Source organism: Raphanus sativus, chromosome 5, assembly GCF_000801105.2.
Source record: "Raphanus sativus cultivar WK10039 chromosome 5, ASM80110v3, whole genome shotgun sequence".
NCBI lineage: Eukaryota > Viridiplantae > Streptophyta > Magnoliopsida > Brassicales > Brassicaceae > Raphanus > Raphanus sativus.
Window position 1 is genome coordinate 38789270 of NC_079515.1, and position 19663 is coordinate 38808932.

At 38.2% G+C, this 19663-nt stretch overlaps 2 protein-coding genes, 1 long non-coding RNA gene and 1 pseudogene across 6 annotated transcripts; 2 read left to right on the plus strand and 2 right to left on the minus strand.

Annotated features, from left to right (window-relative positions):
• Positions 1-19663, plus strand: part of LOC130495018 (uncharacterized) — a 32445-nt pseudogene that overhangs the window by 9861 nt on the left and 2921 nt on the right.
• Positions 2219-5542, minus strand: LOC130495090 (uncharacterized). Of its 3 annotated transcripts, none has more exons than XM_056986141.1 (9): positions 5231-5542; positions 4855-4980; positions 4519-4769; positions 4329-4449; positions 4142-4243; positions 3835-3996; positions 3709-3761; positions 3425-3490; positions 2219-3347 (listed from the first exon to the last, which is right to left on the minus strand). In XM_056986141.1, exons 6-9 carry the CDS (start codon positions 3854-3856, stop codon positions 2268-2270), a joined length of 1221 nt encoding a protein of 406 aa, XP_056842121.1. In that variant the 5' UTR covers positions 3857-3996; positions 4142-4243; positions 4329-4449; positions 4519-4769; positions 4855-4980; positions 5231-5542; the 3' UTR covers positions 2219-2267. The 3 variants fall into 3 exon arrangements, with proteins under 3 accessions (XP_056842121.1, XP_056842122.1, XP_056842123.1); XM_056986142.1 differs by having other exon boundaries at positions 4855-5017; XM_056986143.1 differs by having other exon boundaries at positions 4183-4243; positions 4855-5542.
• LOC108835087 (uncharacterized) lies at positions 11492-14361 on the minus strand. Of its 2 annotated transcripts, XR_001946902.2 has the most exons (11): positions 14215-14361; positions 14036-14135; positions 13808-13954; positions 13624-13725; positions 13484-13530; positions 13306-13407; positions 12992-13146; positions 12179-12581; positions 12002-12084; positions 11836-11906; positions 11492-11748 (listed from the first exon to the last, which is right to left on the minus strand). It is a non-coding gene; the product is annotated as an uncharacterized LOC108835087 (long non-coding RNA). The 2 variants fall into 2 exon arrangements; XR_001946901.2 differs by having other exon boundaries at positions 13624-13954.
• On the plus strand, positions 17577-18338 carry LOC108862509 (14.7 kDa heat shock protein-like). The gene is made up of 2 exons (XM_018636667.2): positions 17577-17710; positions 17816-18338. The coding sequence occupies exons 1-2, from the start codon at positions 17623-17625 to the stop codon at positions 18202-18204; spliced, it is 477 nt and encodes a 158-aa protein (XP_018492169.1). The 5' UTR covers positions 17577-17622; the 3' UTR covers positions 18205-18338.

Genomic DNA, 19663 nt, shown 5'->3' on the forward strand with positions numbered 1-19663 from the left:
TGAAAATATTTACAAATAGTTAAAAATACATGATTAAAATAGTTAAATGATATTCAAAATACTAATACTTCAAATATCCATTGATTTCTTATCCGAATATTGAAGCTAACCAAATTTATGTTAAGTTTAAGTATTTTAGCTTGCATTATACACATTTATATGTTATAAATAATTTTTTTATTTTTATATTTTGAGAAATTTAAAGTATATACGAATTTTATTTTTTTAAAAATAAAATGAGTTATCTGAGTCCAAATCCAAACCGAATCCGCAGATCCGAACCGGATCGAACTCACAAAAAATCGAAATATAACTGAACCGAACCAAACTAAACTGAACCAAATGGTATCCGAATGTCCACCCCAAATCAAATGTAAAAAAAATCTTAATAACAAGATGCATTATAATTGTAATATTTCAATACAACATATTTTAAAAAACTCACCCCGCGCATGGCGCGGGTTATCATCTAGTTCTTATTAAAACTAGAACTATTCCGGGCGGAAAATTACGTTTAACATGTTACTATTAATTTGTTGTGTGAATATAAAATGTTATAGAATATACATATTTTATAAAATTGTTAAGAGTGTATAATCTGCTCATATTGTTTTGTATTTTTTTTTATTAGTTTGGCAAAATAGCAAGATTGACTTCAGAATACATTATATAAGTTGGAAGAGGATGGGAAGTTCTCCTCAATTATGTGTTTCTTGATGATAATCTTTTTATTTGTTGTTGAGAGTTTTTCCGATCTAATTATTGTATTGAACTTGACTCTTATCCTTCTTTTAAAGTGTTTGATGATGCTTATTTTTTTGTCAAAGTAAAACTGTGTAGCTGATGATAAAATAAGTTATAACTTCCCGATAAATAAGACTAATTAACTTGTATGTATTACATACTTAAGTTGATTGTTTTTTTACCTTTATACATTTTTAGGGGTAAAGCTAGTCAACACAATAATTTTATATATCCGATTACTGAAGCTTTGCATCTCTCGGAACATGGTTGCTTGGTTGTCTTATAGTGTGAGCTTCACTATCACTGATCTACAATATAATTTTATGAGCTAGGAAGATTGCTTTGCAATAATGTAAATATTGTGTTTTGCATGTACTTGTGTAAAAGCAGCCCAGATGTGGGATTAATCATTAGACATACAAACCACGAAAATTTAATTAAAGACATTGGAAGACTTTAATTAAATGATTCGAAAAGAGTAAACATTATTTTTTTCCACTATGGGACATTAAGGGCAACAAATTTGGGCGTGAATACATATAGTTTCAGCTTTTACCAATAGTCTTTCTGCAACTATAAACAAAGAAAACGTAACACAAACAATCATATAATAAAGTCAAATGTCATAATATATAACTTATGGTCAATCAGGAAAACATGTTGAATCTTTATATAGACTTGCTAATAAAGATTCACTGACTATCTTAAAGGAATGGTTAGAAAGTGGTTTTGGGTATCTTCAAGTGAAGGTGAATGTGATGATGTTTGATAGTTGTATTTTTACGGTTCTTTTTGTTATTCAAAAAAAAAAATCGACGAATTGTTATTCAAAATTTGATATAGGGTATTCTTCTGTATATTGAGCATACTTTAAACTGATCAAATTTTATAAAAATATTAATTAACAAATGAGTAATGCAACATATATGTATTTTCCGAACAAAAAACGATAATTTAACAATAATACTACATCATCCGTAGTTGAAGGGGGCTTGGAGCCAGATCTCTACAGACTTGGAAAGATACCTTTACTTCTTGGTGGTGTAAGTGAGAAAGTATGTCCTCTATTTTCGCTACCCCTTGTCCTCTCTCGTCAATATAAGTGAGATTCCTCTAAATCTACTGCAAGAAAAGTACAGTAGGTTTACATTAAGCTTACTATATACTGAGCTCAATGGTCTCAATTTCGTCACTTGTAAATTTTAATGTCGAAATGGTTCTCATTATTCCTTCTGGGGTCATACTACATCTTTTCAGCGCCACACCATATGTTGTGGTTGCACTGCTGCTCTACCAAGTAAACAAATAATTAACTGAGGAAACTTGTATTCACAGTGTTAATGTTTGTCCTAAACGTAGCACGGACCATGGCAGCTATAGCTGGATGTTTTAACAAATATTCCTATTGTGATTAATCTTGCAACTATGCTTTAGTCTGTTTGGCTGGTTATTTCAGATATATTTACCCTTTTTTTTTTTTGGACAACATTACTTGATTAATAAAAAAAAAGTTTGGGGGTCCATTAGCGGCCCATTACAACTACAGGGGATCTGAGACAAGCCTTTGCTAGAGCATCGGCCTCTGAGTTCTCAGCCCTTGGGAGATACGAAAAAGAAACATCGACAAACAGAGCAGAAGAAATCGAAGAAATATCCTGGGAAATTCCATAGATTTCTTTGTCGAAGAGTTTGCCATTCAATACTCTGATAAGAGTTTGGTTGTCGGAGCAGATTCTGATGGTGCTGAGATCATGAGAAACCGCCGATCGGAGAGCCAATTTCACTGCCAGTGCTTCACCCATGAGCGGAGAGCTAACCGATTCGACTCGTTGGGATCCTCTGCGTTCAGGCGTCGATTCTGTGGCTGGGAAGATCCATGCAAGGCCCGCGTTCTTCGATGATTTGTCCCAGGAAGCGTCTGTCTTACAGAGACTGTAGCTTGCCAGTAGGACTCGATGTTGTTGACGGTTTCCAGCCTGGAGGTGAGGTAGTTGCGCTTGTTTAGCCTTTGCATTATCCTGTGCTGTGATCCATTCCCTGCTTGATTGAATTCCTTTGATTGCAGTTTCTGAACTGGAGAAGACCCTGTTCTCGAAGAGGAGATGATTCCTTGCATTCCAAATAGCCCAACAAACCCACTGGAGAATGTTTCTGGTTATTCCCGTAGGTGGGAGGCAAATCATTGATCTGGAGGCTACAAGTGTTTCTTTGAAGTCGACTTGAGCAGCTAAGTGAACTGCAGTAGTAAGCGGAATCTCTTGCCAAACATTTTGAGCGAAGGGGCAGTTGAAGAATATGTGTGCCACAGTTTCTTCTTCGCCACAGCGGATACAGTTTGTTGCAGCAGGGAGGCCTCGGTTCTTAAGGTTGGTTCCTATAGGCAGGGCGTTTTGTAGGATAGACCAGATAAACACTTTCAGTTTTGGAGAGTAGTCTGCTGCCCATACATCCCTGATCCAGCCAAAGTCCGATCCCAGACTCGTAGTTGCCTGAGAACCTTGATCTTCTGCCCTTTTCAGAGCCTGGTAACCTGATTTTGCTGAGTAGACACCAGAAGCAGTTGGCAACCACACAAATTGATCTTCTGCGCCTGTTTGGCTCGGCTGTAGCAGCATAATTTGTGAAGCGAAGTCAGGTAAAATTTCCTGTAAATTAAAAGGTAAAGGGCTCAATGCAGTACTTGTGAATTTCGGTGAAACACGCTTGTGATATTTTCCTTGTCGCTCCTAAAGGTAAAAGACCATTCCTTTCAGAAACAAAAAATCGTCACTTGAATGGCTAATTCTGTAAAGCTGGTAGCAAAAACTCTGGCAAGAAATTGGCTTGATATAAAATGTTAGTTCGTGGAAACGGTTAATATATAAATGTGCCAAAAGAAATCTTTAGATACTAATGTTCATTGAACAATATCACTCCATGCGAACGGTTCAAGGTTTGTAAGAACACATATATAGACAGAGTTACATTTCGTCTGGCTTTGAAACTCTTCCACCTCTTCCCGGTTTGTAGCAACTGGACTGAACACACTTAAAAAGCGTTAATTACCAAAAAAAATTGTGCGCCAGAGAGAAAATATGGAATGGGAGGAACCTCTTAACGATTTCAGAAGCATTCATTAGTTCAGTATCTTGTTTGACACCTTCCGATTCGTCATTTTTATTATAACCTAACATGTGGAGGAGTTTCTTCTCTAAGCCTCTGACAGTGCCATGCTATTCCTCAATTTCAGCTAGTGTGTCCAATATTTATTATCTGCATGCACAGAGGCAGAAAAAACCTAACTTGAGATACACATACAATGCTCCCCTCCCATAACCTTTGCTAACCAGTAACTACCATTGTCAATAACTAGAACAACACCCAAAAATATCAAATAGTATATATCAGAAATCATTACTGGGAATAGTTGAGTAGTTAGACAGATTCCCTATTCAAAACCTGTAAACACACGCCTCTCTAGAACTTCTCTGTATTCTTGATGAATGTTATATCTCAGAGTCTGCAGTGAACAATTCTAAAAGATTAGGATAACTTTCTCAGATGGTTTTTGATTTTGAGAATTTGTAGAAGTTCTTACAACTTACTTGGAATCAAGAGATTATAAAATGTCACTTGGTTGCCTAAACTCCCTCGGATGGCTTTGATGCTATGGATACATGTTTGATCCCATACGTCGAGTCTCTTTGGTAATAGCAAATTGACCACCTTTAATAAAACCAATACAACATAAGGAAGATTAAAGTCAAAGATAAAAGTATATAGATAGATATTAACCAGTGATCACTGATGTTGACACCGAGGTATGAAGCTCTTCTAATGGTGTATGCACTATCATGTCGTGGAGGATCAAACAAAGGCAACCCACCAACGAATTCCCATGGACCACCAGAGCATTTTTTTGTTTTTTTAGCTATCCGTTGTGCTGCGACAACAGCTAATGACCTCAGTCCAGGCAGAGCGTACTTATCGATTGCCAAGTGGTCTCTCTTCCTCAGGTAAGCTCTTGTGTTGCAAAGATTAAGAATCTGAATATCATCAAAAAGGTTTTTAAGGTTAAACCATTGAATAGAAGAAACAGTTCTAAAATCTGAAGTGGGGTAAAACAAAGACCTGCTCTGGAGCTCCCTTTGTTTGCTTGGTGCCAGTCTCCATTACCATCGTTATATGGTGATGGGATTGAATTGGAAGAAGTGAATCTCTCTAATACCAGCTTTTTCCTCTTTGGGGTTAGCAAGTCTTCCAACCATAGCAGCAAAGATAGCATCTTAATTCTCTGTTCTTGAAAATCTAGCAGCTTAAAAACTTTGCTTCTTCTTTCTCAGAATACAGAAAATTACAACGTGAAAAACAGAGCTCACAGAAAATTACAACATTAAAACCAGTTAAAACCATACCAATATAACGGAGAAAATTAACTGAAATAAAATACATCAGTTTCTCTGAATAAACAAAAGTAAATTGAGACTGTGGATAAGACCAAACTCACATGATCGGTCTGACTTAGCTGGTTCTGGTGAGATTTCGTTGAAATAAACGGCAATTTACGGTGGAGAGCTAAGATTTTCCGGTGGATTTTGTGGTCATGGATGTAGCTTATTTATAATAGGTTTCTTTTTTGGTGGATTTAGGTTTAGACATAGGCTTTTATATAGGAGGGGGAGGATCAAGGGGAAGTGAAACGAAAAATTTAAGAACACTTTAAAGATCATCATTGATTGTTTAAGATAATGCAAAAACTCAGAGATAGGAGAAGAAGAAGTGCAAAAGTCAAGGCGAGATAATGCAAAGCTTTAAACGGAAAAAGGTTTTGGGCTGGGGATGTGGTGAATTATAAATTTTACATAGCCCACACCAAATACCCATTCTTAGTCAACAATAGTGACATGGTAAAAACAAATTTTCTAATTGGCTGATTTTTCTATCTGATGTGGCATGGCTAGAATGAATTTGAGCATTAAACCCTTTTAGTATAGTCTTGGGGTCCGAATGATAATGGATGTAGCTTTAAAATTTATGCTGTAGAAAAAAAGCTGTAAACTTTTTACTTTTGCTTTAGATTTTATTGCCGTAGATTTTGAGGAAAGCTCAAAAAGTTGATTTGAATATTTAGCTTTAGAAAGCTGTAGATTATTTTCGGAGCTGTGATCTTTAAAAAGTCGTTAAAACTTGATTGCTGTAAATTTGATGCTTTAGAAATAAATGGTACTTTGGACAGCACCTACAGCCCTTGATGATTTCCTTTTCAGGCCGGTAATTTGTCAACGCTATGCCTGGAACTCGGATTATTACTTTGACTCAGAAACAGCAGTAGGGAAATGTTACCATGAGCGGTTAGTCATCTCCACCCTATTATTAATAATTCACCTGTGATAAAATAGTTAATGCTTTCATTACTGATTTCACAAAAACACTCGTACACGAAGTAGGATTGGTCACTGATGGCACAGCTGTGTCAACAACCAGAACCAAATATCTAACCGTATTGGCGATAAATTAATATGCCATCATCACATCACAACCTCAGGTGAATGCAAATCTATCAATTCACTTATCACAAACCATATTTGGCCCCTTAATGCTATTCCACTATTTCACATGCGTTCCAGGCAATCGACTTACTTTGTACGGCAAAGTTACTGGAACTCAATCTGACAACGGCTGGTGTTACATCGCTTGCTCGAAGTGCTCCAAGACGCTCCTGCGGGGTGAATCATCATATACGAGACCCAAATAATGTTGTTGTCCTCAGGTAACCAACATATGGCTTAACCAAATGTGACCATACTTTAGAGCAGCCTAGACGGAAACTCTAACTCTTGCTCTGCCATGCTCACAGTGATGTTTGTTAGGTACCGTGTGGAGTTGTTCTTTTCAGAAGAAACCGACGAGGCTATGTTCGTTGCTTTTGATACCGAGATGATCAAATTGACTAACGTGTACGTTCTTCTGAAGTTGGGCATCTCCAGGTCAGATAACTACTACTCGTTGAAGTTAAAATTTAGCATCTACTGCTTTGGTTAACTTATCATATCATCACTTTCCACCTGCAGAAGGTGAGATGATTAATGCTTATCTCAAAACCTTAACTTCCGTTGTCGGAAGGCAAGTTCCTATTTCATTTTGTCTTTCTCTGATTACGTTTTGTGCATTTGGGTATATTGGTTTGTGTGTGTGTTTGTAGCGAGGAGGAGGAGGAGTAAAAAAAGAAGAAGATTTACTCACTTTCCGCCTCGACCTAGACTGGCTTTGATCTGCTTTGAAGAGCTCTCCTGCAAAGTCAGAGGTATCAAATTTATCGTGTTCGGGTTGAGATTGCTTATAACAATTCAGACGCTAATGATAAAATTGTCTATTATTGCTTCAAGGCGGAAACCTTTTTTTTTATCCTGTTCTGTCTGAATTATTATTAGTACATTGTATATATATTTGACTAGACAATATGCATGTGTCATTAGCGTCTGAATTATTATTAGTATACACTGTATATATTTATTAGCATATCTGAAAGTTCTCATTAGTGTCTTCGTCCCAATATATTTAACTTCGCTTGATGCTTGCATTGCATCTCTTGTTCACACTTTTTTCTCCAGTAAATCTGCAATTCTCAGTCTAGCTCTTGAAAGTGGAACATGAATATGAAACATACTGAGATTAGCATTCTTTGAGTATTTAGTAGCAATCTTTATTTCATAACTAAGACAAAAGAGAAGAGAAACGAGAAACATGAACAACTTTTGAAGTTTCTCACAGACAATACAACGTAGTAGAAGAGAAGACAAGACCAACTCTAGTACATGTTTTCTGCAGATTAAGATGCAGGACAGATATCCTCCAAACTGTAGAAAGAACCAAAAACATTAACAACTAAAAGATGCAGGACAACTTATGCTCCGTAAAAGCCAGAGATGCAGTCTCTCTCAGCACTCCAGAAGCTATGCATCATCCCAAGATGCCTGGATTCTCTGAGAGACTGGAATTTTCAGTGTGTAAAAAACACTGGATTTATTTAAGAAGAGAAGAACACATTTGATCTCATGTTGTAAACCAACATAAATGTGGGTTTAAATTGGCCAATATTAAAAAAGTTGAAGATTTAAATTGCTCAAATTAAAGTTCAAGGTTTTGAGCAAAAATCCAGCTACTAAAGTGCACGCAATTCGACAAGGCGATCCAGCAAAAATTCACTTCATACGGAAATTTCATTCGACTGCTGAGACGATGACTCATTGAGTCATTTCAATGTCCACCACCAAACCCGAATGAACCGTAGGTGCCACCGAAATCGCCATGTGTCTTAGAAAATAACAAACGTGCGTTAACACTCAAGATGGGGCCCGATATTGGAGTTCGAAAACAAGCTTGGCTCAACGTAAAAGCCCAATAATGTGGAAGACAAAGGCGGTTTGGGACCCATTTTCTTTTTGGACGGTATCTAATAAAACCGTTATCTGGCTTTGAGTGAGGAGTGTTTATTTGATTCTCCAACGTGAGAAACCCCTAAAGGCTCTAAACCAATGCGAAAACTGAACCGGAAACCAATTCAGCTACTTAACCATCTTTATAGTTTGCCTCCACTGCAATTCGGCTTAACCGGATAACCAAATTTAAATCAAACCGGAAGGGGTATCTGAATCTAGTATTTTATTCATGGGCTCTTTTACTTGTTTGGAATCTTTTATATGATTATTATTTATTAAGTCGTCTTGTGATGATTAGCCGCCAGTAATTGGTTTTAAGATGTTCCAAGGTAACACAGATCTTAGTAAACAAACCAAACCACATTATTCAAACAAACGAAATAAAGAACGTTATTTGAAACAAAATACTCATGATTAAAGCTTTAATACAAACCATAACACTAACAGAAACCCAGACATTATTCCACAACGAAACAAACTATCTCAAAGCTTTAATACAAACCATAACGCTAACAGAAACCCAGACATTATTCCACAACGAAACAAACTATCTAATTGATGAACGAGATTTAACGAAGGCGCAAAGTCTGACTTTTCGTAGAAACAACAACAAGCGCATGGGTGCAACCATTAACCATCGCAAACCTATAGGTAGGAGGAGGGAGACCTTTGGATTCTGCAAAACTTACCTTTTCAAACGGGACTTTCGCGTTCCTGAACATAACCAGGACAACCATCGCCAGGTACGTGGAGCAAATCCTAACCGGGTTCGTGAACTTTGTCGCCAACTCGAGCTTGGCAGATATCATAACGGCGACCGCTAATAGGGCGTCGGCAAAAGACAGCACATCCGGTACATTCATCAGCTTGCACATGGATACGATGTGCAGATAGCCACATAAGAAGGCGGCGATGGCGAACCCGTTGATGTCGTAAACCTTCTCGATGTTGTTTCCAACATAGACAAATGCACGAAGAACGAGTATGATGCCTGCAGCGCGAAGACAAAAGAGGATGATGTGGTATCGGACACGAACGACTCGGCGCAGAACCCAGATCAGATCTTTGTTCAGCTCAGTCATGAAGAAGATCACCAAAAGAACACCCGCGTAAAGACCTAAGGTAATCGTGCCCTCGGTCATTGGCAAAACAGAGAACGACGATGGGTTTTGCGTCAGTAAAGAGAAAACGATGAGAGCCAAGATGCTTAGGATCGCTTGAACCTTGAGAAGACCGTCACTTCTGTACAAAGCAGCAAGGTCTCTTGCAACATTCCGGAGGAAAGCTTCTCCTGGTGAGAGTGGCTCCATACGTGGAACAGCTATGGCCTGATCAGCCATGAGGACGGCGAAGAGAGAGAGAAGTATGCGTTTCAGGGAGAGATGATGACTTTTTACTTTAATTTGAACTCTCTTTGATGATTTGCAACGTTTGTTATAGGATGAGATAAGGATCTAGCTCCTAATAGCTGTCAATGCTGACTCACTAGATAAACAGCTATCAGAGGCATCAAAATCTGTTTTGCTTTTTTGCTTTGACCCTTGTACGCACAGAGACTTGGAGGAACACTTTGTCTTATTATGAAATGGAGAGCGAAAAGTAGCGACGCAGTAAAAGAGTAGAGCGAGGCCTGAGAGAGAGAGAGCAAAAAGTGTCACATATAAGCTATTAGTTAAACAAAATTCAATTATGAAAAAAAAAAAAAAACATAGAGATCACGAAAACTACAAGAAAAATATGTTTTTCTATTTTGGCGAGAAATTATGTTTTCCGGTTTTAGCGGAAATTACGTTTTTCGGTGTTGGCAGAAAATTGTTTTATAAAAAAGAATTGAAGAAAATCACACACGAGACACAAACGACGAAGAAAAAAAATGATTTGTGTTTTTCCCTAATTTTTTAAACTCTAGATATTTAAATTTATTTAACCGACCATTTTCTAAGTGGTTAAGTCCAACATTGCCCATGATGTAATTGAGTTCACTCATCTGAACAAAATTTAATTATGGTCTAATGTGGGTCTCTTTATTACCGTCCATATAAATTTTGACACGATCCACCCATTAATAACCTGCCCACTAGGTGACGATCCGCACCTTGCGCGGGGTGAAGTATTTTACTCCCTCCGTTTCTTATTGTAAGTAGTGTAAGGAATTTTTTTCTGTTTCAAAATACAAGTAGTTTCCACATATCTAGATAACTTTTACATTTATTGTATATAGTATAGCCAATCAAATAATGTTAGCTTTTTTATAATTGGTTGAACTTATTATTTAAATATTATTTTAGAAAAAGTAACAACTTTCTTAATACTAGTGCTTTTAGTCTAAACTAATTATATTATGGAACAGAGGGAGTATAAAAATATGTTACATACATATAGGAATGGTTGTTCGGTTTTCGTGTTTTCGGGTTTCATACGGTTTTGATTCAGATCTATTCGGTTTTCGTATTTTCGGGATCAAAGATTTCATCCACATTCAATATTTATAAATTTCGATTCAGATTTGGTTCGGATCTTTGCAGATTCAATACGTGTTCGGATAACCTATTTAACTTATTTTAAAAAATTTAAAATTTATTTTATACATTAAATTTCTAAAAATCTATTAAAAAAATAAAATTACATATAAACTCATGAATAACATATGTCATAATACCTAAACTTAGTATATATATTGGTTTGGTTTGAATATTTGGATAGCGAATAAATAGATATTGTAAGTATTTTTGGTGTTTTGAGTATACTTAAATTTAGTGCACATTTATTTTTGACCATTTGTATATATTTTTAAATATGTTGGACAACTTAAGAGTATCTTATTTATTTTGGAAATGAAAGTAACTTAAAAGAATTGAAGAAAATTACACACGAGACACACAGACGACGAAGAAAAAAAATGATTTGTGTTTTCCCTTAATTTTCTAAACTCTAGACATTTAAATTTATTGAACCGATCATTGCCTAAGTGGTTAAGCCCAACATTGTTCATAATGTAATTGGGTTCATTCATCGGAACAAAATTTAGTTATGGTCTAATATGGATTTCTTTATTACGGTCCATATCAATTTTGACATGATCTACCCATTAATAACCTGCCCATTTGACATTACTACTCATGCATGTCATCTCGGCCACAAATATCAGCAACTAACTCGTACCTTTTCTAAAAAAATTTGAAAAAATCACCATTCTTCTGGCTGATATCAATTTTCTTCATTAATAAATGCAAACTTGTTAAGGTGGAAATTTTTCCGTTTAGTTTTGGAATGACACCAAATTCAAGTTTTTGGTTTCCTTAGAATACTACGAACTCAAAAACTTAGCGTGGGAGGAAAACGAAGAGATTCCAAGAAAAATTACCAAAGTACCATTGATTCTTGTGAATTTTAAACAAAGAAACTTGGGGGTGTAGCACTAGTAACTAGAGAGTTGTTATCAGGTAATCTCGAGAACAAATACATACATAAATGAAGAAAAAACAAGTCTAGCTGGATAATATTTAATTCACTGCAGGAAAATTAGACGGTGCAAGTTTCTGAAGCAGCTCTACTATTTTGTCTCTGTTGTCTCTACTCTTTGATCCTACAAATTCCCATTTAACACGTAAGAAAATAAACCCCAAACGATAATGTTCTGTTTCTGCTGTTGCTAGAATTGGTTTGTTGGTACCTGTGACCAATGCCAGGGACACGGATACCCTTCTTTTTCATACCTTCCACAAATTCGTAAGGCGTGAGACTCTGGAAAAAACGCACAATGTGGAACAAGTTATACTTTGTATTCAAACAAATGCACTGATGCTGCACTTATGGTTGAGAGAGGAACAGGTTTTTACCTTGTCACAAGCGTCCTTGAAGTGTCGTGCTGCGTCATTAATGGCACCACCAAATCAACGACAACGACCAATTGTTAATATACCTGATTGTTGGAAAGGTTATCAGTAAGAAGACCTGATTAATGTATAGCAAAAGTTCACGCGGAAAGAGATTGTGAATCTAGATGTTAAACTTACCTGAGACAAGACTTGAGATCAGGTCTTTGCCTGCTCTTGCTGTTACTATGGTGTTGTGAGCACCGGAGACGCATGGACCATTGTCAGCACGCAATACTATGCTCAAGGTGTCAGAAAGTAGAGTCAATGTCACTAGCTAATAGTACTCAATATTTGTGTAAAGACACAGAAATATGAGCAAAGATATGGAGCCTCAATGAATTTGGTACAGTAACGGGGAAGACTGCGTTTGAACCATAGGAGAGAAATGACATCTCCCACGCCATATCCTATGTCATCAGGGCTGGTGGAGATGATATTGAGTTGGAGCCCGGACCTTCCCACCCTTAGTTGCAGAGCTGACATCTTTGGGGATTTGTGGAGGAGTGGCTTCCTTAATAGGAGACACCTTTCCTTCTTCAACCTATGAAAAAGGAATAAGATCACAACAAAAGGAAATGCAAGTTAAGTGCACAACGAGACCGATTACAAAAGAGAAATCCCACCAAAGAACTCTATCTCACATGAGCATGACATGAATGATCAATCTTGATAAAAGTTCTCTCTCCTTCTCCCCTCTTCTTATATACTAATGTCTTAGGTTAAATGGCACACATGACTCAAACATCTCATTAACCTCTCTAAGCCATTATGGAAATGAGCCCTGGTAACGGATTCCATCTCTCCATCTCTCCACCACTCCCCCCCCCCACCCCCCCCCCCCCCCCCCCCCTCCCACCCTGACTCAAATCATATGAAAGAATGATCTACGTAGCAAGCAGAGCAAGGTTAGTGTCACGAGTTTCTTTAAATCAGGTTTTGGGTGGCACTTACTGCATGACCAAAATGTACTTCGGACTTGAAGAGACGTGCATAAGTCCAGCTGGCCCCAGTAACCTCTGGTTTGGTGACTTGCCCTGCTTCAAAGCTTCAACTAGAGAATATTCATCTCTTCAACCAAGCTCTCCAAGTACAACCACCATCTTAATCTGCTTTATATTATGAAGACATAAATTTTTAGTTGAAGCATTATTTGAATGAGAGAAGGTAGGTTAGATAGTGCCTTATAATAGCTTATCGTATAGTTAAACAGTAGAAAAGATAGTGCCAGCAGTGAGCATCGAAATTTTACAATTTGAGATTAATACCTGTGGGATGTTGTCAAACGGCAAAATATAGTCTGATGAAGTGGATTGAGGCTGCATTTCTAAGAACTTCTGGTGTCATCCATTGAGGCTGATCAACAATCACTGCGAGAGGTTGTCCTATAAATCAAGACTCAAACCGAAATGAGCATAGGTTTAAATACCGTTCCCCTTCACAGACCTGGTGGTTAGGTATGTTTCATGCTTGCCACGTGAAAGACCAAAGATCTGTTAGAGATGTAACTGTAAGTTGACGATGTTTCTAGTACTATCATTAGTTTGAAGATATAAATAAAAATAATACTAAGATGAACATGTTACCTTAACGGTCAAGTTCCTGTCTTCCAGCAGATTTGACGACTTAAGATAACGATGGACAGTAGGTGGACTACAACAGTGAAGATAACTCATACCACGAGGAGCCTGTGTGAACAATCATGTACTATGATGAATGAGATGTACGGTGTCTGCTGAGTCAAATAATAGAGTTGAAAAGAAAGATCACAATAAGACTAATGCAAAGTCAAAGAGGATGCTAGCAGCAGACTCTTCAAGGCTCTGACTTCCTTCGCCTTCTTCTTCATCGGCTGCAGAGATTAGAGATGCAGACTGAATCTTTCCAGCATGATCAAGCCGCACGAGAATCACTCCCCTGAAAAACAAAAATCAAATGAGAACATATAAATAAACAGAAGGAAAGACCGCCAAATTTGGGAAGGGGATAAAGATATACCGTGCACGGCGTGATTGAATCGAAATGTCCCTGACTTTGATCCGGTTCACTGTTCCACTTTGGCTCACTAGAACCACTTGTTCATCGCTTTCTCCATCCTCTCCAAGAGACAAAAACATTGGTGAGATCACAGAAAGAACACCTAAATCCTTATTTGCAGAAGAAGAGATCTTCTTTACCAGCTAAACGATCATCATCGGCGAACTGAGAAATTGAGATCAAAGAAGAATGAGCAAACAAAGCTGACCAGTGAAGGTAATAATCCAAGATCATAACTTGTAGCAGGTCTAATTAAACCAATTAATGAACAGACAAAGCTAACAAGAGATGAGATAGTAATAATGGAGCACAATGGATTGAGTGAGTGGACAGAGTTAAGAAGACAGCAAACATTAACTAGGGTGATAAAGACAGTTTAAAGAGCAGCAAAAAAAAAAAGCAAAACGTTAACAAATATGTAACTAAATAAACACATACTCGGCCGAAGTTCCTTCTGACTTCACTTCCGTATCTTTCCTCAGAGATGAAGGTATGATGTCCATGCTCGGCATCTTGAGTCTCATGGCAGTCATCATGTCCATGCTCAGTGTTCGAACCTAATAAACAATGGCCATTAGAGTTCGCTAAAGTAATACAACGTTTACTCTGAAAAAGAATCAAGAACAGCAGATTACACCATCACATGAACTCAGGACAACCATTCCGTTTTTGGGACGCCATGGCCACAAGATCATCGCTTGAGTAAAAAGGAACCCACTTCAGCTCATCACCAGAATTCTGCAGATAAACAATTATGTTAGAACAACCGTTGTCAAGAAGAGTGTACCTTGAAAGGAAAAGGGAACAAACCACTTGAATCACTATGATTCTAGTTGAACGTATCCATGAGAAAAGCTTCGAAGGCACTTTCTTGATGCAGAGCATCAGGAGATACTGGTCTTCAGAAAACTCGCTAACAGGAACAATGGAGGTTACTCTTTCAGCTTCTGTCATGGATAATATCAGCTTCCACAAGTCACATGAAACAAATTGTGTCACAAAGCATAGCACGAACATTCTACAAATGTACTCGAAACTATATGTAAGAGATCAAGTATCTCTCGAGAATATTTTTTTCTGAAACTATATGTTTCCCGGACTTGAGACTTCAGCTTAAGAGGGTATAGCCATGTGTAACGGTTGTAGTGGTCGACAAGGAGGAAATAGTATTTGAAACCATCAACTGAAGTAACTGGAGAACTCCATAAATCAGTAAAAATAATTTGAAGGGGTCGGGAGGATTGGAGAGTACTTTGATGGAAAGGTAATTTGTGAGTTTTATTAATAGCACAATCTGAGCACAAAGTAGATTCTGATACAGATTGAGAGCAAGGTAAAGAAAAAGTTGAAACAATGGTTTTGAGAATAGAAGCAGAGGGGTGTCCTAGGCGGTGATGCCAATCGGACAGTTTATTTTTGGGTACTGAAGAGGTAAAAAATGCTTGAAGGGTTGAAGGGTTGGCTGGCCACTCATAAAGCTCATCCTTGGTCTTGCCTTGGATTAACGGGACCCCCGAGTTGAGATCCTTCACCTGAAAAGAAGCAGGGAAAAATTCAACAGAAACTTTGTTAGCATTACAAAGGCGATAAACTGAAATGAGATTCTTTTTGATGTTTGGCACACAAAGAACATTATTCAGAGATAAATTTCTTGTAGCTGAAGGCATAGAAATGGAACCAGTATGTGTTATTGCAAGACCAGTACCATCACCAATCAACACCGAGTCATCTCCATGATATGGTTGATGAATCGACATATTGTGGAGATCACTTGTAAGGTGATGTGTTGCACCGGAGTCCATGAGCCAGGCGGTAGATGGGTGTTGAGCCGAGACAGCAAGGTTTGCACGTGGTTGCCATGGGCGAAAAGGTCCGGAGCTGGCTTGAGAGTATTGTTGCTGAGGCATCTGAGGCAATTGGGGGCATCTCCTTGCACTGTGACCAAATACACTGCAGATTTGGCAACGACCTTGGTAGCCTTTTGATTGCTTGTGCTCTGGCTTTGAAGGATAGGACTGGCTCGGTTTGTTAGTGTTGTTCCAGTTGGCGTGGTTGCCACGTTGCTGATATGGCTTTGAGCGAGTAGTGGCCATGTTCGCCGTTACTGGAACAGAGGGGACAGACAGAGTGGAGGTCGCCAGTAGCTTAGCTTCCTTGTTGATCAGCTTCTCGTGGATCTCAATGATGGATGGAGTAGTGTCTCTGCCTTCAATCTGCTCTGCAACAGTCTTGTACTCCTCAGGTAAGCCATCAATGACATACTCTATCATGTCTTCGTGATCCAGAGGTTTGCCTAGGAGAGCAAGTTGATCGAAACGGCTAGTTAAGCCTCTCATATACTCATCAATGCTCTTGTCTCCTTTGGTGAAGTTCTTGAGTTGCAGACGGAGCTGCTGGATGTGACCACGGGTCGGAGTTGCATAGGTGGAACTGAGGGACTTCCAGACTTCATAAGAGGTCTTTGTGTTGGTGACAAGCGCTTGAATCGTTGGAGATAAGGTGCCGATGAGACCGCTATAGATTAAGCGATCCTGACGCCTCCATTTGGTGAATTCTGGGTTCACCGAGATTTGATCATCCACTGTGAGTGTTTGATCTGGTGCTGGTTTGGATCCGTCAACATATCCAGCGAGATCGTAGCCGTCAAGGAGGGCATGAACTTGGAGACTCCAAGTCATGTAGTTGGTGGATGTGAGTTTGTTGACGTTAACCATGTTCACGTTGAGAAGAGGCTTGGTGGTATCAACTTCATCGAAGTTAGCATTAGCAGCCATGGTGATTAGGAAAAGAGAGGTGAAGACGTGAGAAGAAGAGGTAGGGGGAAGAAGATGATGGCGGCGTACGAGAGAAAGAAAAAAATTTTAGGGTAATCTTAGGCTCTTGATACCATGTTATGAAATGTATTTCTCATATCTCTTTACAATGTACAATAGGAATTATATATACAAAGTACTTAGGGTAACCAATAACTATACATTCCTTAAGTACTATCATAGAATATATTCTCGAGAGATACTTGATCTCTTACACTATAATGCAAACGTTATATCTATGAAACCACATCTTACTCCCTAATCAACAAACGAGGGTTCCGGAATTTACAGGAATCAAATTCAGAATCTAGTATAGACAGACATTCTCTATCCGAAACAAAAACAAAAACAAAAAACAAAAAATCCATCAGCAATTAAGAGGTGAATCTTAGTATAAACCTATGGAATTACTCACCAAAAGATAATTCGCATATTGAGATCAAAGGCATGAACAGCTTGTGTCATCGACTGCAAACTATTCAAATACTGTTTAACCGTCAACTTCCCCGCCAACACGTTAATTAGTTTTTTCATATCATTTTTGAATTTTGTGTTATCCAAAACGACTTCAGTTTTTATTTATTAGAGCCATATAATTAAATGGGCCTAAGACCCATTAACACAAAATAACCCTAGTTCTCCGCGCCGCTATAAATACACGGCACTAACACCCTCATTAATTTCTCTCTCTTTCTATACTTTCCATAGCGACCCCATAACGAGAAGACAGCAATAATGGGTGGGGCATTCAGCCTTCTCGAAAAGAAACTCCCTCGGTTCGCATTTCCCGACAGCGACTGGCCCGAGAACTTCCCACCGATTCGTAAATCTGCTTTTTTTTTTGTTCTTTCCCTACGTTTGTCGACTAAATTGTTTTTTTTTTTAATACATCGACTAATACTTTTGTCGTTTTTGTCTTTTGTTCTAGCAAACAATCGTTTCCAAAAAAGTGGTAACCTTGCTGTTTACGAAGTGAAGGAGACGAACGCAGGGTGCATCATGAAAGTTGACGTTCCAGGATGCTCCGAAGCAGGTCTCAGCTGGTGGGTGAAGGACAACAACATCCTGTTCTTTGCGGACGAATCCCCCCTGGGGCCATTCGAGGGAAGAAGATACGGTGGCACCCTCGTTTTCGATTCAGACTCTTACATGGTGAAGCGTGCGCATGTCTGGTACGAACCAGGCGTTATGTATATCAACGTTCCGAAGATCCCAGGTAAAGAGTCCCACGAGTATCACTTCGAGGTCTCCGAGCAGATGCTGCTTCTCGAAAACAGCACTTCTGCTGCTGCAAAGGAGTTTCACGGGATCGAGTAAGCTATTATCCAGATGGTTGTTTCTCGTTTGTTTTCCACTGTCTATTTTTATCTGTACTAAAAACTTTCGTGTAATAAATCCAGAGGATAATGTTCCTGTGTTAAATTTAGTAGTAATAAATTATAATAATTTTAGATGGTGGGATCAGTGTTGGTGATTATAATAATAATAATAATAACTTTAGATGGTTGGATCAGTGTTAAAGACTTTGGGAAAGAAAACACAACATCATCAACAGGTTTTGTACATTTATATTCCTGATGCAACTTGAAATGCGTTGCAACACTAACTAGACCTAAAGATGTTGGATCTTTGTTAAGGGCTTGCTTTCGTTCATGAGATCCCCAAATTTTTTTAACTTTTCACTGCACAGTTGATGCCTTAAGAAGGTCTTAAGGTAGGTTCCAACAAGATTTATTCAGAAGTTTGATACTGACTTGAATAGACAATGTCCTTGAAACCATGAACTCTCTCTCTCTCTCTCTCTCTCTGGTCTTCAGAGTAAACATGTGCAGCTTTGTTAAAACACAACATCATCAATAAGTTAAGTTTTGTACATTAATACACCTGATGCAACTTGAAATGCGTTGCAGCATTAAGTACAGCTAAAAGATGTAGGATCATTTGTTCAAGATTGATGGTAACTTCTCCTCGGCGATTTTCTCAATCTCCTCAGCCGTATATGGTTCTTCTTTCAGATACTCTTGCATCATATACATACATAAAGGTCACAGCTAAATAAACATAATGTAGTCAGTTTTAGCAAGAGAATGATTGTTAAGAGTGTACCTTAACAGCTAGAACATGATCAGAGGAGCCAAGATCACCAACAAATGACAAAACATAATCCTTCCACATCAGAAAGAGTCTTAACTTTTGATATAGCTTCTTTTGGTTCCATTCCAAGCTTAATGCCAAGTATGATCTACGAACTCCACATGTTAACAAAGTTATAATAACTTATGATATATGACTTAACCGAAGCAAGTCGACATTCAACGACCCTTTTATTGAAATGCTTAGCAGCTATGACCCGCCTTCTGAGACTCTGCAAGAGAGTTTGCAACTACAAACCTCCCACCAGCAGGGAGTTTCACATCAGTTGCACTTACTGGGTTGAAGTCAGTAAGCTTAGCAAATCCAGTTTTAGCCATAATAGAGACTGCCTGTTTCGACAAAATGGAATTTAATAAAGCAGAAACAGAGATAACTTTAGGTGCAGTGGTAGCAGTGGCGGATCTAGAAATTACTTTGATCCGGGGCATTACATATAATTTATCAATATATCAACAGGGGTATTTGTATAAAAATTGAAAAAATACACTGAAATTTTGAAAAACCATGGTGGGCAACTGCCCCACCCCTTTCCCATCTATCTCCGCCACTGAGTGGTAGTGACTCACCTGATCAAACAAACTCTGCATCAAAAACAGAGGAGTAGTGGCAAGTACAAGAAACA

Coding starts and splice junctions, on each gene's coding strand:
- LOC130495090 (XM_056986141.1), bottom strand. CDS start 3,856: ATGCTTCTGAAATCGTTAAGAG. Junction 3,762..3,834: donor GCTTCTGAAATCGTTAAGAG/GTTCCTCCCATT, acceptor AAGTGTGTTCAG/TCCAGTTGCTACAAACCGGG. Junction 3,348..3,424: donor TGTTTCACCGAAATTCACAA/GTACTGCATTGA, acceptor ATGCTGCTACAG/CCGAGCCAAACAGGCGCAGA.
- LOC108862509 (XM_018636667.2), top strand. CDS start 17,623: ATGGGTGGGGCATTCAGCCTTCTCGAAAAGAAACTCCCTCGGTTCGCA. Junction 17,711..17,815: donor CGAGAACTTCCCACCGATTC/GTAAATCTGCTT, acceptor CTTTTGTTCTAG/CAAACAATCGTTTCCAAAAA.